The sequence below is a fragment of the Lithobates pipiens genome, unplaced genomic scaffold, assembly GCF_037356315.1.
Source record: "Lithobates pipiens isolate NorthernLeopardFrog02 unplaced genomic scaffold, aLitPip1_a1.2 Scaffold_28, whole genome shotgun sequence".
In the NCBI taxonomy this organism is placed as follows: Eukaryota; Metazoa; Chordata; class Amphibia; order Anura; family Ranidae; genus Lithobates; species Lithobates pipiens.
In genome coordinates, this window is record NW_027507789.1 from 182,226,193 (window position 1) to 182,249,681 (window position 23,489).

A 23,489-nucleotide genomic window follows, 5' to 3' on the forward strand; every position below is an offset into this window, starting at 1 on the left:
TTGGAAAAAAAGGGGGGGAGGGGAATGTTTTTGGTAATTTATTATTTTTTTTTTTTTTTTCATTTAGCAAAAAATAAATAAAAACGGTGCTAATTAAATGCCACCAAAAGAAAGCTCTATTTGTGTGAAAAATTATAAAAAAAAAATTGTATGGATACAGTGATGCATGGCCATGCGACGGTGCTGAAAATTGGCCTGGGCAAGAAGGGGACATAGGTGCCCAGTAAGCAAGTGATTAATTGCCAACTTTGCACTGGTATATGATCTAGTGAGTGTGCCTGAGTAGGCAAAGTGCTTTTTATGTGTTTGAATATTTTTATTTTGTTAATAGTCAGGCCCAGTGCCAACACAGTAAACTGGAGCAGTTTTACTAGCTTTCGTGTGTTAATGCTATAGAGTGGGTGCTGTGGTATCGCTACACAGTGTAACACTGAAGAAATGACACTTTGCTACAATGTAAAGTAGTAAGTGTACAGCTTGTATAACAGTGTAAATTTTCTGTTCCCTCAAAATAACTCAACACACAGCCATTTAATGTCTAAACTGCTGGCAACAAAAGTGTGTACACCCCTAAGTGAAAATGTGCAAATTGGGCCTATAGTGTCAATATTTTGTGTGCCCACCTTTTTTATGGGCATGGAGTTCACTAGAGCTTCACAGGTTGCCACTGGAGTCCTCTTCCACTCCTCCATAATGACATCACGGAGCTGGTGGATATTAGAGACCTTGCGCTGCTCCACCCTTCCACCTTCCGTTTGAGCATTCCCCATAGATGCTCAATAGGGTTTAGGTCTCAAGACATGCTTGGCCAATCCATCACCTTTACCCTCAGCTTCTTTAGCAAGGCAGTGGTCAAAGGTGTGAATGGGCCCGCAAACGCATTTATTGGTTAAAAACAAAAAACAAACTCCTCTTTTATTAAAACTATTTTATTTTGTCCTTTTCATTTAGTACCTGACCGTTCCAAATTGCATGACAAGTCACAGCCTATTTTCAGTAATGGAACCATTTCTATTGCTGCGACTCAGATTATGAAAAATTGTCCCTGCACTACATTGCGACGCTTTAATTGTGACTTGCATAGATTTCTGTTAAATGAAGTGGCAAGCCGCAATGAAATCATCGGTGTAAACCGTGACTACCTGTGGGTATTATTATTTATTATTATTATTATTATTATTATTAGATGTACTCAGTACAGAATGACGCTCTTATTATACTCCTGTGTAGAACACGTTCTCTATACATTCCGTGGCCCCACCTCGTCACTCATGTTACAGATTCTTTACTCTATAATTTGTTAAGGCAGGCCTGCTCCCTCCTCTGCACTCATTACACAGATATCTGCCCCCAGGTAATGGAATTGTTTGACTGCGAGCAAAATCATTTCAAATGTGTCTCGCGATCCCTGACTATTACAGCCAGAGATGAATGATTCAGTATTTCTGGAAGGTCCAGGACCTGACCTCTGAACTTTTCTTTTCAGCCAACAAGAGACCGGTCAGGGAGGGACGGCTTCCTGCATTGCTGGAGTTTGGTTCACCTGATTGTAACCACCAGACCCCAACGACTGAAGGGGTTAAAGCCTCATCTGCTACAGGTAAGAGCTTCTCCCCTTTTTTTTTTTTTTTTTTTTTTTTTTTTTTTTTTTTTTTTTGTACTTCAACTTGGTGTCGCAGAGTAACCTGAAGGCCAGAATGAATATGTATGACTGTACCTGTGGTTTGGAGGATTATGGTGCTGCGCTACCACAACAAGGAATATAGCAACAAAGACAGGTTTTCTAACCTGACCATTCAGGTGTTCCTCTGGGAGCAACGGTCCAGTTGCTAGTGTGTGTGTGTTTGTATATAGTGCATCTGGAAAGTATTCACAGCACGTCACTTTTTCTTGTGTTACAGCCTTATTCCAAAATGGATTAAACCTGTTACTTTCCTCAAAATTCTACAAACCGCACTCCATAAGGACAACGTGAAAGAAGTTTGTTTGAAATCTTTGCAAATTTTATTAAAAAAACAAAAAAAATCCCCATGTACATAAGTATTCACAGCCTTTGAAGCACCTTTGGCACCAGTTGCAGCCCCAAGCCTTTTGGAGTATGATGCTACAATAGGCCTACCTATTTTTGTGCAGTTTCTCCCATTCTTCCTTGCAGGACCTCTCCAAACGTCATCAGGTTGGATGGGGAGCATCTGTGTACGGTCTGGCCTCTGGCTGGGTCATTCAAGGACCATCAGAGAGTTGTCCCCTAGCCACTCCTTTTTGTTATCTTGGCTGTGTGCTTAGGGTCATTGTTCTGTTGGAAGATGATCCTTCACCCCAGTCTTGGTCTAGCGCAGGTTTTCATCAAGGATGTCTCTGTACTGCATTCATCTTTCCCCCAATCCTGACTAGTCTCCCAGTTCCTGCCACTGAAAAACATCCCCACAGCATGATGCTGCCACCACATGCTTCACTGTAGGGATGGTATTGGACAGGTGATGTGCGGTGCTGGCTTTCCTCCAGACATGGTGTTTGCCATTAAGGCCAACATTTCAATCCTTGTTTCATCAGACCAGAGAATTTTGTTTCTCGTGGTCTGAGTCCTAAAGGTGCCTTTTGGCAAACTTGACCTGTCATGTGCCTCTTACTAAGTAGTGGCTTCCGTCTGCCCACTCTACCATACAGGCCTGATTGGTACAGTGCTGCAGAGATTTTTTTTCTTCTGGAAGTTTCTGCTCTCTCCACAGAGAAACGCTGGAGCTCTGTCAGTGACCATTGAGTTCTTGGTCACCTCCTTGACTAAGGGCCCCCCCCCCCAGGATCGCTCTGTTTTTGGCCAGACGGCCCACTCTAGAAAGAGTCATGGTGGTTCCCAACTCTTTCCATTTATGGATGATGGCGGCCACTGTGCTCATTGCTGCAGAAAATTTTCTGTACCCTTCCCCAGATCTGTGCCTCCATTTAATCCTGTCTCGGAGGTCTGCAGAAAATTCCTTGGACTTTGACTTGGTTTGTGCTCTGACATGCACTGTTAACTGTGGGACCTTTTATATAGACAAATGTGTGTCTTTCCAAATCCTGTCCAATCAACTGAGTTTACAACAGGTGGAAACAGGATGCACCTGAGCTCTATTTTGAGTGTCATGGCAAAGGCTGTGTGTATTTTATGCACATGGGACTATTTTTTTTATTTTTATTTATACATTTGCAGAGTTCAAACTTCTTTCACGTTGTCATTATGGGGTATTGTTTGTAGAATTTTGAGGAAAATAATGAATTGAATCAATTTTTATTATGTTACAATATGGCTACAACATTATGTGGAAAGGGTGAAGCGCTATGAATACTTTCCATATATACTGTAAATGTATGTATATTTAAAATCTATGGTGTCCACTAATCTGCAAGAGGAGTCTCCCTTGTGCTACACAGGTTTCAAAATCACCCAAAGCAAACTCGCTACAGAATTTGCAACACCATCAACCTATGGGAAGTCTTACTTGCAAAAAGGATTGAGTATCCCTGTCCATACAGTCTGAGAGGTGCAGAACCCTGAGTGATGTTGGTGACCTGATTTTTCTCTATTGTAGGCAGACTATACAGCCTGGTCACTAGGGATGAGCTCGGTGTTCGACTCGAACATCGTCCGTTCGTCTGTTCAGCGAATTTAGAACTTTGTGGACTGTTCTCATCAAATTCGTGTGGCAAGAACGGCCCACGGTGCACCACGCCGTTGCAGTGCATTGCTGGCTCATGATTGGCCAAGCATGCACTGTGACCCCCGCATGCGTGGCCAATCACAGCGCCGGCAGTGAGGAGAGCCATAATTGGCCACAGGCAGGATGCCTGTGTCCAATTATAGCTCAGGGGGTTTAGTACACGCCCTACACTATATAAGGCCGCCAGCGCAGCGGCCTTATGTAGTGTGTTCCTGCATGCAGGGAAAGAGCAAGATGGGCAGGGACAGTGTTCTTTTCTCAGGCATCTGCAGGAGTTAGTGGGTGTTGTGTACCTCCAGCACAGTATATACCTGAAGATGCCCCTTATTGCTGGTGTTGTCTGTTGCATATCTTGCATATTAGCCTTTAAATTTAGCACTTTTGATTTCCAACGTTCGAGTCCCATAGAAAAAGTTTGTACGAATTTTTGGTCCGTTCGAAGGTTCTGGTGTGAACCGAACCGGGGAGTGTTCGGCTCATACTTACTGGTTACCACCTTTTTGCCCTTTGGGAGGGGGGGGGTTGTTGTAGTAAATAATCCTCCTGTCTGAAGTCACTTGCCAGTCCATAAAAATGTTAAGTCATGTTCTCTTCCAAAATGCAACCGTTTCGGGCAAAGTGCTTAACGCCCTCCCTCAGATGTTGTATAGTATATTTTAACTATGCACCAATACCATGTTATGGGGAAGGAACCTCATGCAAAATTTTGTCGGGGGGTTCCCCTTCAAGATTCTCAGCACACAAGTCAGATCATCTTGATCCAACTTCTGGTGAGTCTTCTATTCAAATCAATGGGTTCCCATAGGGAACCAGTGATTTTGAACAGAGACAGAGAAACGCTTAACACTGTATAAGCCCCGTTTTTAAATCACGTTGAACACCTTTTTTACTGGCGTTTTTATAGCTCTAGCGCTGGAGCCTCAGAACTTGCTGGTCCTGTTTTTTTTTTTTATTTATTTTATTTTTATTTTTTTGGGGAGCTTAAACACGCCTATGCCCCTTACAGCTCAAAAAAGCCATGGTGGGAATGAGGCCATAGGCTAACATGGAAAGGCATTTTTAAGCTGCAAAAAATGCTCAAAAGAAGTGCCTGTAAACATCAGTGGGCATGAGGTCTAAATGTGTATATATTTTTTTATTTTTTCCAATGTGAAATATGTAAATATGTTAAAGGTCTAAAAATATTAATGATTGAAGCAAACTTTTTATATATAATTTTTAATAATTTATAAAATGGAAGTAAAAAAAAGTAGGAAAATAATTAAATGAAGGAGAATAAGGAGGTAATTAAGGCTTATTTAAGTGGGTAAGTTGAGGGTTAAAATGGAGGGACAGTTAATAAGTAAAAAAAAATTTATATTATATATATATATATATATATATTTTTTTTTTTTTTTGACAGGCTGGTTTAAACCAGGGGTTGGCAACCTACAGCCCACCGCTGCAAAATTTTTGGTCCACCAATGCATGTGATAAATTCGTGTGCACCCGGCCCACAGACATTTTAATCCGGTCGGATTTCTTGGGATAACAGCAGCGGGATATCCCAAGTCTGCCTTCTGCTGCTCTTCCGTGCTCTCCCGTCCCACCAGGAGGCCTCAGCGACCAGCCGGCACGTCCGCTGGCTGGAGACCCGAACGAAGCTGTAACCCAGAAGCGATTTTGTCACGACATCACTTCCGGGTTACAGAAGACTTAAAGGTGCCACATTAGAAAAATGACCATATTCAAAACGGCTAAAATTGGTTATCTGAATGCTTTTAAGTGCAAAAGAGGGATTTGGGGTCTTAAAAGAGTACCTGTCACATGCCTATTACTCTTGCAAGGGATGTATACATTCCGTCTGACAGCAATAAGTGATCAGAATTTTATTTTTACATACAATCTCAAGTGAGTACGCCCCTCCATATTTTTGTAAATATTTTATTCTATATTTTCATGTGACAACACTGAAAAGACACTTTGTTACAATGTAAAGTAGTGAGTGTACAGCTGGGATAACAGTGTAAATTTGCTGTCCCCTCAAAATAACTCAACACACAGCCATTAACCACTTTCAGACCAGACCACTTTTTGCGATTCGGCACTGCGTCGCTTTTACTGACAATTGCGCGGTCGTGCGACGTGGCTCCCAAACAAAATTTGGTGTCCTTTTTTTCCCACAAATAGAGCTTTCTTTTGGTGGTATTTGATCACCCCTGCGGTTTTTATTTTTTGCACTATAAACAAAAATAGAGCGACAATTTTGAAAAAAACGATTTTTTTTTTTTTTTTTACTTTTTGTTATATTAAATAAAAAAGTTAGAGTCTACAAAATAAAAAAAAGTTAGAGTCTACAAAATAGGGGATAGTTTTATGGCATTTTTTTTTTATTTTTAATTTTTTTTACTAGTAATGGCGGCTATCAGCGATTTTTATTTTTATTTTATTTTTTTATTGTGACTGCGACATTATGGCGGACACATCGGACATTTTTGACACATTTTTGGGACCATTGTCATTTATACAGCAATCTCTGCTATATAAATGCAGTGATTCCTGTGTAAATGACACTGGCAGTGAAGGGGTTAACCAGTGGGTGGCAGTGTAGGGGTTAAGTGTTCCTAGGGGTGTGTTACTAACTGTTGGGGGCTGGGCTTTCATTTTAGTGAACGCTGATCTCTGCTCCAATCACATGGAGCAGAGATCGGCATCACTAGTTGCTAGGCAGAACGGGGAAATGTTTTTTACAACAGCATTTCTCCGTTCAGCCGCCCTGTGACATGATCGTGGGTATGCCCGCGGCAATAGTCCATGGGATCCGCGACCGGACTCACGGGGGTCCCAACCGGCATGCGAGCGATGGCAGGGCGGCAATAAAGATTGGACGTACCTGAACGCCAATATGCCTGCCCATGCCATTCTGCCAACGTACATCGGCGTGTGCCGGTCGGGAACTGGTTAATGTCTAAATCACTGGCAACAAAAGTGAGTACACCCCTAAGTGAAAATGTCTAAATTGGGACCAAAGTGTCAATATTTTGTGTGACCACCATTATTTTCTGGCACTACTTTAACCCTCTTGGGCATGGAGTTCACCAGAGCTTCACAGGTTGCCACTGGAGTCCTCTTCCACTCCTCCATGATGACATCACGGAGCTGGTGGATGTTGGCGACCTTGCGCTCCTCCACCTTCCATTTGAGGATACCCCACAGACGCTCAATAGGGTTTAGGTCTGGAGACATGCTTGGCCAGTCCATCACCTTTATCCTCAGTTTCTTTAGCAAGGCAGGTGATCATGCTCTGCTTCAGTATGTCACAGTAGATGTTGGCATTCATGGTTCCCTCAATGAACTGTAGCTCCCTAGTGCCGGCAGCACTCGTGCAGCCCCAGAACATGACACCCCCACCACTATGCTTGACTATAGGCAAGACACACTTGTCTTTGTGCTCCTCACCTGGTTGCCGCGACACACACTTGATACCATCTGAACTAAATAAGTTCATTTTGGTCTCATCAGATCACAGGACATGGTTCCAGTAATCCATGTCCTTAGTCTGCTTGTCTTCAGCAAACTGTTTGCAGGCTTTCTTGTGCATCATCTTTAGAAGAGGCTTCCTTCTGGGACGACAGCCATTCAGACCAATTTGATGCAGCGTATGGTCTGAGCACTGACAGGCTGACCCCCCCACTCCTTCAACCCCTGCAGTAATGCTGACAACACTCATATGTCTATTTCCCAAAGACGACCTCTGGATATGACGCTGAGCATGTGCACTCAACTTCTTTGGTTGACCATGGTGAGGCCTGTTCTGAGTGGAACCTGTCCTGTTAAACCGCTGTATGGTCTTTGCCGCCGTGCTGCAGCTCAGTTTCAGGGTCTTGATAATCTTCTTATAGCGTAGGCCATCTTTATGTAGAGCAACAATTCTTTTCTTTTTTTTTTTTTTTTTTTTTTCAGATCCTCAGAGTTCTTTGCCATGAGGTACCATTTTGAACTTCCAGTGACCCGTATGAGCGAGATCGATAACCCCAAATTAAACACACCTGCTCCCCATTTCTGCCCGAGACCTTGTAACACTAACAAGTTACATGACACCGGGGAGGGAAAATGGCTAATTGGGTCCAATTTGGACATTTTCACTTAGGGAATGTACCCACTTTTGTTGCCAGTGGTTTAGACATTTAATGGCTGTGTGTTGAGTTATTTTGAGGGGACAGCTAATTTACACTGTTATACAAGCTGCACACTCACTACTTTACATTATAACAAAGTGTCATTTCTTCAGTGTTGTCGTCCACTGGCTTATGAGAAAGATTAAAAGGCTGAATTCAGGGAAAGAAAGCAGCAAATTTTTTTTTTTTTTCACATCCTTTGACTATAATCATATGTAGTAGTAGATTTTGTGCATCTGTACTACTTGGTATGTTATGGATAGAATTGGCTTACTGGTCATTTCTTCTACATGTCTAGTAAGCAGCATTCTGTGAAATTCTGTTGCTGTGGGCTGAAATTGTACAGGAAGTGACTGTTTCCTATCCAATTAGGCAGGGAGATAAAGTCGTCATACTGGGAGAGGAGAGAAGGGAAGAGGGCACCATCCACTATACTGGCATCGCCCCACAAGAAGAGCAGCATCTGTCTGTCACCGCCTGCACCCTCTGACTCCAAGGCCAACTACACCAGCCCTGTACAAGGTGAGCACCGATGTATGGAGGGATCATATTAAACGTCTGGACTTAACTAAAGTTGAGGTTTAGTTGGGACCGCTAACTTTGCCTGTGGTTGATCGCTAAATATACATAATCACTTCCTCATGCCTGATCGTTGGCTATTATTGCAAACCGTGCCTCAATGGCAATGCCTTGGTACAATGTAAGTCATGGAATCGGGCAGGGGAAAATACCTCAAGCCTCTGAGTTGTGCAGACATTACCCAAAACTGGCTTGCTAGTAAACCCATTTCTGTAATATATACACCTTTCCTTATGTTTCGTCTCTTTAAAAAAAAAAAAATGCAAGTAAGCTCCTGTTTAGGTTTACCAGTTCTTCTTCGGTTCTTACAGTGTAACTCTACTGTTGAGAAAATAACCTTCCCCCCCTCTGGATGATCAGTGTACATTACAAGGATTTAAACAAACTTTGTTGCAGAGTCCCACCTTTTTGCTCTGAAGAAATCCCTGTGTTTGTGTCTGTGTCCATGTGGAATATGAATCTAATGGGAGTGTTTCATCATAATCAGCTGCTGCACCTGCAGGGTTCTAATGAGGAAATTGTCAGGGACTGCATCCCTTTAGACGTGTTGCTATTGGGAAGTATCTCACGAAAAATTTCATTTTTGTTGCATATACATACACTGTGTCGGGTGATTGTATATAGCGTATACCATATTTACCACTGACTAATGCAGAGTTGCAATGCAAGGAAATCCGGTAAAAATAGTTGGATCTGGATGTGCGTTATAATTAATCGAAATTAGTCGATAAAAAAAACAAACACACACAACACGATTATAACAAAATAACTTGTATATATACATACACACGTATGTATGTGTTTTATTTTGTTATTGTGTTGTGTGTTGTGTTTTTTTTTTTTTTATCGTCTAATTTCAATTAATTATAACGCACATACAGATCCAACTATTTTTACCCGATTTCCTTGCAACTCTGCATTAGTCAGTGGTAAATGTGGTATACGCTATATACAATCACCCGACACAGTCCATGACTTAACTTCACAGTTCACACGAATACGTTATAAATTCAAACTGTAGCACTGATGTAATTATTATTTATATTTATTTTTTTCCACAGTAGTGTGACATTCCCTCCACCTCCGGTCTAACTAATCACTCTCGCCTTATGGCATGGACCCCTTTATTTACCCCCACCCCCTTCATGACCAGGCAAGTTTTTGCTATGCATCACTGCGTTGCTTTAACTGACAATTGCACGGTCATGCTGTGGCGCTGTACCCAAATAAAATTGCATCTTAGATTTATTTTCTTTTTTTGTTTTCCACAAATGGAACTTTTCTTTTTGGTGGTATCTGATCACCACTGCGTATTTTATTTTTTATTTAATTTTTTCTCTATAAATAAGTGACAATTTGGAGAAACTATTTTTTATTTCCTGCTATAAAACATATCCAGTAAAAAAAAAAAAATATATATATATATATATATATATATATATATATATATATATATATATATATATATATATATATATATATATATATATATATATATATATATATATATATATATTTTTTTTTTTTTTGCTTGTTTAAAAAAACAAAAAACAAAAAAAACCTCCCAATAAGCGTACATTGGTTTGCGTAAAAGTTGTAGTGACTACAAACTGTGTTCAGTGCTAAAAGAATATGCACTGTGACTGTACTAATGACACTGGCTTGGAAGGGATTAAAATTGGGGGCGATCAAACGGTTAGTACAGGGAAAAAAGTCAAACTCCTGAGCTAAAGAGATGGCTGTGCAGTAAGCTGAAAAGAATGGTATAAGAGAATCTTCACTAGTCAAATTCTAAAAAGAAAAAGACAGAGGGCGCACAAGCCTTGTAACGCTTTACTGTATAAAGGCTAAAAATTCTGTACTCAAACGAGGATATAAAGTCAAGCATGTAATGTACAGTCCGTCAATTGCATCATCCAGCAAGATCAGCTGGCCAGTTACAGTGGTGGGATGTGTAGTCCAAAAGCAGATGACGCTTTTCGAGGGTGTCCCTAAGGGGTGCTAAGTACGTGATCCAGCACAAGAGAACCACTGTGTATGTATGTATATGTGAGCGGTGAAATTGATGACCAGCCCATATGAGCTGTACCCATACCTCACAACTTTCTGAGATGGGAATGAAGGACCTTTTTATTAAAAAAAGTATGTATTCTTAGAAGGCCCCCTTACAAGGAGAATTCATATGCAAAAACGATTGGTTAAACCTACACTTTCTTCTTCTTTCTTTTTTATAACCACTACTATTCCTTTTTTTATATTGGCTTTTGAAATGTACAAATGCAGCAATTTAGAACTTGGACAAAGGTTTAATGCCCTGTACACACAATTGGATTTTCTGTCAGGGGAAAAAACTGGGATGCTTTTTTTCCGACGGAATTCCACTCAAGCTTGTCTTGCATACACACGGTCACGCAAAAGTTCTCAGAACTTTTGACCGTCAAGAACGCGGTGATGTACAACACTACGACGAGCCGAGAAAATTAAGTTCAATGCTTCCGAGCATGCATTGAATTGTTTCAGAGCATGCGTAGGAATTTTGCGTGTCGGAATTTCCTGTCTGACCTTTTTCCGACCGAAAGAGAACCTGCTCTCAATCTTTTGCTGGCCGAATTTCCGATCGTGTGTATGCAGCATTACACTATGAAACCCTTTTTGGTAGAAAAATAGTGTATTTATGATACAGGTAGATAAATCGGTCCAAAATGAGGGGCAAATGAGAAGGAAAGAGGGACTTGTTCCAAATCGGGGACAGTTAAGACAGTACAGCCATACATCCCAACATATCTACTATCCTCCTGGACTACAGAACACAACATCTCCTCATCTCCATAACATGAGGGCATATTGGGCAGGTCACAAAACACCTGCCATTCATGTTTATGTGCACCGGTGCCTGAAGACGGTCAGATTGTGTGTGAACACTCACTGTTCTCTATGCACACCTTTGTACTGTTGACCCCAGAGGCAAAACATTTCAAAGAGAAGTTGTACAAAATAAGGGGTGTAAAGGGAGGTCACATGGCACAGAACATGGGTGAGATCATGTAGATCAAAAAACAATTACGCTTCTAAAGAAAATAGCCTGGCTGTAGTAAACACTCCAAGTCAGTTGTGTATTTGATATGGGGATGCTATTCCCACAATACAGGCCTCTAATCTGTTGTATCAATAAACATCCATTCTCCCCGGGGCTGTAAGTCGCTCATGTGGGTTTGTGAATTATGTGTTTTCATTTCATTACAGAATATTTGTTTTCAATGGAACTAATTATGATTTCTAAACTGACCCACCCCAAATCAAGAACAATAAACACTTCTTGTTAATATAGCAAGGTAACGCTTAGATTGGGTTGTTTATTACATGGATTGTTATCCATGTAGGTTTACGCTGAACAATCTACAGGTAATCCTGGATGAGAAGCCTCTCATTTTATAATAATAATATTATTAATAATAATAATAATAATAATATTACACTAACCCCCGAAGGAGCTGCTGGTTATTTTTGGGCTTACCGTTACCTTTCCGTTCTCCTTGTGACGCGTCTAGGGGATGTCCCGTGGTAGATGGCCCAGTAACTTGAGACTGACAATAGATCCACTTGAATGGATTTTATTTGCAAACTCAGACAATACAACAGTCTTTCAACTTGGGATCAGAGGGTTGGAAAAGGAAGTTCAGGTACTCTTATGTCAAAGTCCAAAAAAAGTTAGAGAACTTGCTTACTTTGACTGCATCCAGAGAATAGCCATTCGCAGCTGGATGAACACTCAAGTTGGACAATCCCTCTCTCACAAGGCCTAGAGGCCAACAAGGTGCTTACTCGGGAACAAAGTCTTTGTCACAGACGTTGTTGCAGAACGCGTAAGGAAACTAAGCTTTAGAACACTTGTAGGATACCTGGATCTTCCAGCCCTCTTGGCGATATCCACAAGTCCGGATTCTCTTTGTTACTTCAGCCCTTCCAGGCTCTTAAGAAAACCAACCCGTACGTGGTGCTCTTCTAAAGAGTCCTCCCTTGGAATGCTTGAAGTACACTGGTTCTCTCCCGAACCGGAGACGGCACCCAACCACCTCGGAATCCTCCTTTTAGTTTCCTTGCCTCGGGCTAGCCAGCCCCAAGACATTAAAGTCGGGTGGATCCGCACCCCAGGCCATACCTTCCTGGGGGCTGGTCAGGAGGACCAGGACCATGTAATTGGCACATCATACTGGACCGGAACCCCGAACCACGTGACTTCCGCATCTTAAATACCCTCTCCCAGAGGGCACAGCGAGAGGGCCACTCCCACTGACCTGGCTCCGAAAGAGAGTAACTTAATTACCTAACCAGACCATAGTTCCACGCCTGCCACAAGAGCCGGTGCCCCCTGTGGCCAGGCTGAACATCTCAGTCCAGTCAGACTGATGCAGAGGTCCAATTTAGACAAATATAACCAAACTGCAGTTTAATCAAAGTTTTAACTTCGAAAAACTCATAGCGCGTGCTGTTCAGGAGCTGACTATATCCATTTGCCATACCTGCAAAGCAAATACAAAAAAATAGTAAAAAAATTAACACAATCTGTGCCTAAAATATACAAATTTGACAATTCGACAAAAGTTAGGCGCAAATCGCTTGTCCTCCATGCTTCGGCATATATGCTCCTTCCTTTTTTTTTTTTTTTTTTTTTTTTTGCTGTAGTGGTGAAATCGCCACGCTGGAGTTGCGCCTTTATGTATCGTGGGCGCAAACACTGTTGCTGTCAAGATGGATAAATCCACGCTACAGCTGAATGGCGTACCTGAAAACAAAAATTGGTTCACAATAAAACACAGTAAAGTATAAACAAACTGCATACCTGAAAAGCAAACATGATAAAACATTGCAGAATAGAATACAGTAAAGAGCAGAACAAGAGAGGACCCCCGATCTCTCCATAAAGAGTACCTGTCACCACCTTTTACTTTTACAAAGGATGTTTACATTCCTTGTGACAGCAATAAAAGTGATAAAAAAAAAAAAGCGATTCCCCGTCCCCGCAAGCTCACGCAGCAAAGAAAACGCATATGGAAGTCACGCCCGCATATGTAAATGGTGTTAAAATCACACATGCTGGGTATAGCTGTGATCATCAGATTAATGACTCTAGCACTAGACCTCCTCTGTAACTCTAACCTAGTAATCGTTGTTGTGTTTTTTTTTTTTTTTTTTTTTTTTTTTTTTGTTTTTTTTTTAAATATCGCCTGTGGAGATTTTTTTTTATTTTCCCCCAAATAGTTGCATTTAAAAGACCACTGTACAAATACCGTGTGGCATAAAATATTGCAACAATTCCCATTTTATTCTCTAGATTCTCTGCTAAAAAAAACCGTATATTATAATGTTTGGGGGGTTCTAAGTAATTTTTCTAGCAAAAAATACAGATTTTTTTAACTTGTAAACACAAATGTCAGAAATAGGCTTAGTCATGAAGGGGTTAAGGAAGGATCCAGTCCATCCTAAAGCTCTGAATAGCACATGAGCGTTCAGCAAAGGCAATTTAAATAGACACTTTCTTGTAGCAGCGTCTGGCCTTACAGGCAACTAGGTACAGCGCCAACAACTGGTCATTGAGGTCCACCCCTCCCATATTTTGGTTAAATTCGTGGACACAGAGGGGTTTCTCTACAACACCAGTCACTGTAGTAATTTGGATTCTCTTGTCTGCATGAAGGGAGGTAAGAACAAAAACGTTCTTCTTATCCCTCCACTTCATAGCGAGCAAGTTATTTCACTTGAAGCAGGCTCTCTCCCCCAGCCTAAAATGGGAATCTACAAGCCACGGTACACACATGCGTTAATCTGATGATCAAATAAGTGACTAAAAAGTGCCACGCTTGTGTAATAATTGTCCACGTACAAGTGGTAAACCTTTCGGAATAAAGGTTACACCAAGTCGCACACATTCTTGCCAGCGCTCACTATGTAATCTGGGCAGACTCTTTTTCCCTCATAAACCATAAAACTACATGTATAGCCTGTGGCCCTGTCACAGAGCTTCTACATTTTGACCCGGTCTCTGACACGCTTGCTGGGAAGATACTGTTTGAATGATAAGTGACCCGAAAAACTTCATCGGGGACTCCTCAATGCAGACAACTTGATGGTGAGTAAACCATTCCACAAAATGTTGGTTGAAGTGGTTTAGGAGGGGCCGAATTTTGTAGAGCTGATCGTATCCAGGGTCTCCACGAGGACGACTGAGTTCGTTGTTAACGAATTGCATGAACTGCAAGATCTGCTCGTATCTTGCCCTGGTCATGGAGGCAGAGAACACAGGCATATGGTAAATTGGGTCAGTGGACCAATATGACCGCAACATACTCCTTTTAACTATGCCCATGTCGAGGGAAAGGCCCAGAAGGCTCTTAAATTCGGAGACTGTAATTTGTTTCCAATCTCTGGCAAGGGGAATAGTGGCGATTGTATTGATGAGCATACAAATTGGGGGGGGGGGGGGGGGGGGGGGGGTTACGGGTGCTGCAGAAGTGGAGGGTTCCCAATTAGGATTGGCGAATGCAGCAGGAAGGGCATGATGGGCTCGATGGGCCTGTGTTTGTCTTCTTGGTGGCAACAGGACACTACTTGTGCTTGCCACCTCACCAGTTGAACGGCACTTATGGGACTCGTCACGTCACCACGTGATACTGCAGTGCTGGTTTGATTACTACCAGGGTGTACTAGGCCGCTGGTGCTTGCCAGTTCACCAGAAGGAATAGCGGCACTAGTACTTCTCTGCTCCATATGAGAGCCCTGCAGTTCTTGCACCTCAACGGCAGAAGACGATCGGGGGATGGTACACCTGACCTTGGCAGGGACCATAACTCAGTCGTCGGAGCTATCTGTCATGGAGCTGCTGTCTACAGGATCATATTCTGAGCCTGAATTGGACAAATGAGTGACTTCCTCTTCACTATCTGTCGTGCTCAGAAATGTGTAGGCCTCTTCACTAGTGTACCTTCAATTTGCCATTTTGGGCTCTAAATTTAGTGGTACACTTGTGAGACTCACACAGGTAAAAAAAAAGCTCTTGACTGTTAGCAACTGATTCAAACGCTAACAAAAACTGTTAGCGATCGCAGGGATCGGGCCTGACTCTGCGAATGCTGCAGTTATGTGTTTTGTAAATGACAGTGATCGATCAATACTGCACTTGGGTAGGCTGGGCTGGGCAGAGGGGCAAGGCGGATGCTAGTAGGTATCTGGGCTGATCTCACTAACACTGCGTTTTTTGGGAACCCTAAACTGCTGGGATGCTAGTATAGATCTGATCAGATATTGATCTGTTCAGATACTATACCACTAAGGGAGGTGTATGCTGCGTGCATGGGTGTTAGCGGTACTGGCACTAACTGATCTTCCACTGGGTGATCAGGGAGTTGAACCTTTATTGGGAAATAAACGGCGGGTGCCCTGACACTATAAAAAACTAAGACTCGACACCTGTAACGGTTATACGGTGATCACTGGTGAAAGGGTTAACTAAGGGGCACTCAGGGGGTTAAAACCTTTATTGGGTAGTATATGGGGGTACCCGCTGCTATAAAAAGCTGACAGCGAACCTAAATACTTATCTGGCTACCTAGTGTCACCTGTGGCACTAATAAGCCGATCAGAAAAGATTGCTTAGGGACACTGGTGACAGGGTGATCAAGGGGTTAAATCTTTATTTGGGAGGGGGTACCCTAGACCTAAAGGGGCAAGTGGTTAAAGGATTCATTACAGCAGATTTTTGCAGGTTTCTTGTCTGGCTCTCTTATCTGTACATATGAGCAGACTTTTATGGCTTAAGGACGTCCTGGGACGGCCTCGACTTTCCGGGGGTATATCTCAATGATGCCTGAGGCTACAGACATCATTCAGATATAGGCATTTTCAGCCAGCGATTCCCTGCACCATAACGATCATAGCGGCTGTTCTGCCACTTGATCATTCTTGCGGGAGGGGACATCTTCCCCCCCCCCCCTCCCGCCGCCCTCCGGTGCTTCTACCAACTCACCGCTTCCATCGGTGAGTCGGACACAGGATCCACCGGCCCCCGGATGGCGATCATAGATATGATCGTTCGGAGGCTGGGCGTGATGTTATGACGTCACGCCTGGCCTCTGCATTCAAATAATTGCTCCGCCTCGGCTGGGAAGCCATGATCTGATTTATTTTTATTTTTTTCGGCTTCCCAGCCTGAGCCTAGAGGTGATATGTGGGGTCTTATTGACCCCATATCTCACTGAAAATAGGTCCGATCATGCCATATTCCTATTACAAGGTATGTTTACATTCCTTGTAATAGGAATACAAGTAATCCATCTTTTATTTTTTTTAGTTTGACACTTAAAAAAAATAAAAATAAAAAAATAAAGTAAAGCGCCCCTGTCCCCGTGAGCTCGTACGCAGAAGCGAACGCATACGTAAGTCCCGCCCACATATGAAAATGGTGTTCAAACCACAAATGTGAGGTATTGCCGCGAAGGTTGGAGCGAGAGCAATAATTCTAGCCCTAGAATTGGATCTCCTCTGTAGAATTGGATCTCCTCTGTAACTTGAAACATGTAACCAGTAAAAAAATTTAAAGGGTCTATGGGGATTTTTAAATGCCAAAGTTTAGGGCCATTCCACGAGCGTGTACAATTTTGAAGCGTGACATGTTGGGTATCTATTTACTCGGCGTATCTTCATCTTTCACATTTTGCAAAAAAATTGGGCTAACTTTTTACTGTGGTGTGGGTTTTTTTTTTTTCTTTCTGAAAAAAAAGTGTGCGGAAAATTGCTGCGCAAATACCATGCGAGATAAAGTTGCAACAACCACCAATGTATTCTCTAGGGTCTTTGCTAAAAAAATATATAATGTTTTGGGGTTCTATTTAATTTTCTAGCAAAAAAATTATGAATTTATGAATAGGAGAGAAATGTCAGAATTGGCCTGGGCGCGAAGTGGTTAAGAACTGGTCAGCCGAGCTTCCTTGTAAAAAGTTATTGTCATGTTTCCCGTTTCAGGGGGAATATTTATTCAGTGATCACTTGGACAAATATATCCAAAAGATTTCCGGAGGGAAGAGTTCACTACTTCCTGTGAAGAAAGGCACCAAACGTGCCTAGTTTAAAAACCCAGTGGCTGCTTCCTCAAACTTATCAGTGTCAGGGCGGGTTCCTTTAACAGGGGGCCTTTTTAGCCTCCATCGATTATAAAGGACACGTCCTTGGACGTACCTATCTTTCAGCGTCATCAGAGGTTCCTATGTTTTGCAGTAGAGGAACGTCATTTTTTCAGTTTGTGGCTCGAACCCTTTGGGATTGCTACAGCTCCCCGGGGGTTTACAAAGGTCCTAGCACCAGTACTGGGTCTTTTAGGGATCCTGGTGCTTGGGTATCTGCACAACCTCCTGCTCAGAGATCACTCGGTACAGGCTCTAGAACAGAGCATAACATACACAGTGAGGTATCTGAAAAGCTTAGACTGGATCATAAATACTGAAAAGTCAGCCTTGAGACCAGCTCAAAGTCTAAAATATTTAGGTCTGATTCTAAACTCGATCCAAGCAAGAGTATTCTTGCCACCCGTAAGGATCTGTGCCCTGAAGGATCAGGTGCGTCAGTTAAGGGACACCAGACAACCCTCCATTTGGCTCTGCCATTTGGCTCCTTCTAGGGAGGATGGTATCCTCCTTTTTTGAGGCAGTGCCCTATGCCCAGTTCCATTGCAGGCCTTTACAACAAGACATCTTGTTGGCTTGGAACAGAGGAAGAAAAGCCCTGAATTATCTGATGTGCCTATCTCCTCAGGCATCCTTAAGCCTAAACTGGTGGTTGCAGGATAAGAACCTGCGAAAGGGAAAATCCTTTCTCCCGGTAACTCGAAGAGTACTGACTTCAGATGCCGGTCTCTCAGGCTGGGGAGTGACCCTAGACGGGCACACAGCCCAGGGGAAATAGTCAGAGGCAGAGCAGATCCTGCCCATCAACATCCTAGAATTGCAGTACATCTGGCCCTATGATCCTGGACGGTGGCGCTTTGGGACTGCCCCATCAGGGTTCAGTCCGACAATGCCACGGCAGTGGCCTATATAAAACAAGGCAGTACTGGCAGTCATTCAGCTCTGAAAGAGGTGAACTACATACTAGCCTGGGCAGAAGGACATGTGCCAATAATCTTGGCAGTCCATATCCTGGGAGTAGAGAACTGGAAGGCAGATTCTCAGCCGCCAGCAGATCTGCCCGGGGGAATGGTCCCTACACCCAGAGGTGTTCCAGGAAGTTTGCCAACATTGGATGGCCAGAGGTCGACCTACTGGCATCCAGGTTCAATAACAAGCTACAGCAGTTTGTGTCTCAAACAAGAGATCCTCTGGCAACTGGAGCAGATGCTCTGATAGTTCCAGAGAGCCAGTACTCCCTGGTTTATGCTTTCCCTCCGATCCCTCTCCTTCCACATTTGTTGCGCAAGATTTGGAGAGAATGGATTCCAGTCATTCTGGTAGCACCAGCCTGGCCCAGAAGGCCCTGGTTCCTGGAGAATGTAATACTGACAATAGACGGGCCATGGATGCTTCCACGTCACCCTGATCTACTGTCTTGAGGTCCTATATTCCACCTCAATTTACATTCTCTAAATTTGATGGCATGGCTATTGAAGCCAAGGTATTAAAGGGCCGTGGGATCTTGGGACCAGTGGTGTCTACTCTAGTGAATGTTAGAAAAGCTTATCGCTAGGAAGATTTATCATAAGGTCTGGAAGACTTGTATTGCTTGGTGTGAAGCCAGAAAATGACATCCTTGGAAATAGAGAGAATTCGCCCAATCACCTATTCTGCAGTCAGCTGTGGAAATCAAATAGGCTTTGAGTACAATCAGAGGTCAAGTTTCGGCCCTATCCATATTCTACCAAAGGCTTTAGCCTCCCATTCACTGATGCAAACCTTTATGCAAGGAGCAACTCGCTTGCTTCCCCCCCCCCCCCTACGTGTCCTTGGGACTTGAACTTGGTGCTGTCTGTGTTGAGCTCGATTCACATCTATGCATGTTGCTTTTTAGCGTTTTTGCGGTGCTTGTCGTGTTTTTGGACATGCGATTTTGCTGCGTTTTGCAGGTTTTTTTCTTACACTGTGGTTGCTTAGCAACCAGATATATACAGTTAAAAAAATGAAGGAAAAAAACCCTGCAAATCTCGGTAAAAACGCAGTAAAAAAGCAGTACTTGCGTTTTTGATGCAGGTACATTGACTTCTATTGCATGCAAAATGCTGCATTTTGCATGAAAAAAAGTCCCCGACCCTTTCCAAAAAACGCAGAGGCACAAAAATGCATTGATGTGAACATGTTCCATAGGGACCCATGTTAAAAAAAAATGTCCTTGCATTTCTGCAAAATGCATGAAAAAAAGCGCTAGTGTGAATCGAGCCTTACAGAAACAACCATTTGAACCTAATTAAGGAAATTTCCATTAGACTTGCTGTTACGGCAGCTAGCCTTCCTGATGGCTATCGCCTCGCCTAGAAGGGTGTTGGAGTTGGTGGCTCTTTCATGCAGGGAACCGTACTTGATCCTTCACCATGAGTCGTGTTACGACCTGTTCCATAATTTTTGCCAAAAATTGTGTTGGCCTTTCATTTAAATCGGGACTCTGCTGTAGTGCACTGTGGGCTGCTGTATAAGTTCTGGTGGCTATTGTTTGGCAGGGTGTCTCCCTCCCCCTCAATGCTATTGCTCTGGGACATCCCAGCAGGTAATTAATATTAGCCTGACTCTGTCCCATAATGTATGAAAAAGAAAATGGGATTTTTACGTCATACTTGCCTGTAAAATCCTTTTCTTTGCCTTCATAAAGGGACACAGAGATCCCTCCCCATATTTTGAGGATTCAGTACTTGCTGTAAAACTGCAGTGCTTCCTGTATGGGAGGGGTTATATAGGATCACTTCCTGTCTGAAGACCTTTTGGTCTACCGTGTCCATTCACCTAATGATGAAGTATAAGCCAGCAAGTAATGAATATTGGCCTGTGTCCCATGATGTACTCAAATAAATGGATCTTACAGGTAAGTATGACATAAAAATCCTATTTTTCATGGGTTGGGCTTGGCCCCTTAGTTCCAGTGAAGGGACCTCTAAGGCTGCTTTCACAATGGGGCTATTTTTAGCGGCACTTTAGTGTTTTTTGCGGGGTGCTTTTTAACCCCTGCTAACGGCCGAAATGGTTAATAATGACCCACAATACGCCACTCCAGTGGCGATTTTGCCGCTAACTGACCCGCCACCCTCGTGTGAAAGTACCCTTAAGGCTGCTTTCACACTGGGGCTGGAGCGGCGTCGGCAGTAAAGCGCCGCTATTTTTAGCGGCGCTTTAACGTCGTTTTAGCGGCGGTCTGCGGGCGCTAGCGGGGTGGTTTTAACCCCCGCTAGCGGCCGAAAGGGTTAAACCCGCCCGCAAAGCGCCGCTGCAGCGGCGCTTTGCCGGCGGTATTGCCGCGGTGTCCCATTGATTTCAATGGGTAGGAGCAGTATAGGAGCGGTGAATACACCGCTCCAAAGATGCGGCTAGCAGGACTTTTTTCACCGTCCTGCCAGCGCATCGCTCCAGTGTGAAAGCCCTCCGGCTTTCACACTGGAGGGAAAGGGGCCGGTTTTTTTCAGGCGCTATTTTTAGCGCTGTAACGCCTGAATACCGCCCCAGTGTGAAAGCAGCCTAAGACATTAGCATACCAAGACATTTTGGACCATTTCATGCTCCCAACTTTGTGGGAACCATTTGGGAATGGCCCCTTCCTGTTCCAACATCACTATGGACCTTGCTTTGTGCACTGGAGTGCAGACATTGCTCAGTGAGTTTGGGGTGGAGGAACTTGATTGGGCTGTACAGAGTCTTGACCACAATTAGAACACCCGTGGGATGAATTGGAGTGGAGACTGTCAGCCTGGCCTTGTCCAACAACAGTGCTTGACCTCACAAATGCGCTTCTGGAAGAATGGTCAAACATTCCCATAGACACCCTCCTAAACCTTGTGGACAGCCTTCCCAGAGGAGTTGTGGTTATTATAGGCACAAAGGGTGGGCCAAGTCAATATTGAACCCTACAGACTAAGACTGGGATGCCATTAAACTTCATGTGTGAGTAAATCCAGGTGTCACAATACTTTTGACAATATATTGTTTGTATAAATTTAAACTGTCTGCGTTTCATATCACTTTAAAGCATTGTCTCTTCTATTTCCCAACCCAAAGACTGAGGGCTGCTAGAGATGCCCTCAGTCATTGGGTCAAATGACACTCAGCATCAATCAACCTGGAAGACCGAGGACATGCTGTGAGTGCAGTGCATGGCCTGTTTATCCCTGCAGTGATGCATAGCCAAGATGTCTTAACTCCTTCCCGCCGAGCGTACGCAGATGTGCATACTCGGCTTCCGGGGGGTATACCGGGATGATGCCCGCACCTGCAGGCATCATCCCGGTACCGTTTTTTTCAGCAGGCGATTGGCTATCCAGGCATAACAACCGATGCGGCTAAAAGCCGTTCGGCTGTTAGGCCGGAGGAGCGGGAGGGGACGTCCCCCACCCCCCCCCCCCCCCCGCCGCCTCCCGCTGCTTTTACCGGTGCTCCCGCTCGATCGGCTGCTGGGCAGGGACTGGAATGAAGCCGTAATCGGCTTCGTTCCAGTCTCCTTATCGTAAACACGGAAGCGACGTCATGACGTCACTTCCAGTTTACTCGGCTGCTAATGGCGCCGGTTTAAAAAAAAATATCCGGTATTCAGAAACGCCGTTTTCGGCGATCTGAATACATTGAAGTGTAAAGGAGGGGTGGGGGGGTCTTAGACCCCCGATCCCTCCATAAAGAGTACCTGTCACCACCTATTACTGTCACAAGGGATGTTTACATTCCTTGTGACAGCAATAAAAGTGATCATTTTTTTTTTTTTTTAAAACAATTTAGTCATTTTGAAAATAAATAAAATAAAGAAAAAAAAAATTTTAAAGCGCCCGCCGTCCCCGCGAGCTCGCGAAGCAAAGAAAACGCATACGGAAGTCACGCCCGCGTATGTAAACGGTGTTCAAATCACACATGTGAGGTATCGCCGCGATCGTCAGAGCGAGAGCAATAATTCTAGCACTAGACCTCCTCTGTAACGCTAACCTGGTAACCGTAAAAAAAAAAATTAAAGCGTCGCCTATTGAGATTTTTAAGTACCGTACTTTGTCGTCAATCCACAAGTGCGCGCAATTATAAAGTGTGACATGTTTGGTATCTATCTACTCGGCGTAACATTATCTTTCACATTACGCAATAAAATAGGGCTAATTTTACTGTCTTGCCTTTTTTTTTATTCATGAAAGTGTCCCTTTTCCCAAAAAGTTGCGTTTAAAAAAACACTGCTGCGCAAATACTGTGTGACATAAAATATTGCAACAATCGCCGTTTTATTCTCTAGAGTCTCTGCTAAAAAAATATATATAATGTTTGAGGGTTCCAAGTAATTTTCTAGCAAAAAAATATGGATTTTAACTTTTAAACACCAAATTCCAAAAATAGGCTTAGTCATGAAAGGGATAACTTTCCCACACCTCTCTGCATCATTGTGGACCACCCATTTCTGTGGGACAGCCTGAAAAGTAAGGCTATCATTTTGTCATTTGACCGGTCTAGAGGAGCACAGACTTGGACTTTGGATCTTGTCCCCAGTGTACGCTGTTATCTTGCATAAGTCATATTCGAGATCATTTGTCTGCCTTGTGTACTTTGTCCTCATTCTGATCTCACAGATGAGAATTCCATAAATATCAGTCCTGCAAGGAGTGTACACCGGATAAGTGTGCTGTGCTCCCTGCATGCTTCTGATTCTTGGTCTTTGTTGCTAACTTCAGATGTGAGTTGCATGTTTTGTTGTGTCTAGCTTGACTGTATAGATAGGACTCTGGGCTTTTTGCCAATGAAACCCAATAGAACTGGTGTGTTCTTTGGGGGGGAATTTGTAAATTGGGTTTGGCAGCTCAACATTTTAGGTGTATTTCAGAACTGTTTGAGTTTGTTGATGGGATTGA

The 23,489-nt window shown here is 43.3% G+C and overlaps 1 protein-coding gene across 3 annotated transcripts in view; it reads left to right on the plus strand.

Annotated features, from left to right (window-relative positions):
- The window catches only part of LOC143935893 (myosin light chain kinase, smooth muscle-like), a 100,172-nt gene that overhangs the window by 39,287 nt on the left and 37,396 nt on the right, over window positions 1-23,489 (plus strand). For all 3 annotated transcript variants that reach the window (XM_077460065.1, XM_077460068.1, XM_077460066.1), the window contains exons 4-5: window positions 1,487-1,600; window positions 8,231-8,380. In XM_077460065.1, coding sequence (XP_077316191.1) covers window positions 1,487-1,600; window positions 8,231-8,380 — 264 coding nt within the window. The remainder of the gene's footprint in view (window positions 1-1,486; window positions 1,601-8,230; window positions 8,381-23,489) is intronic.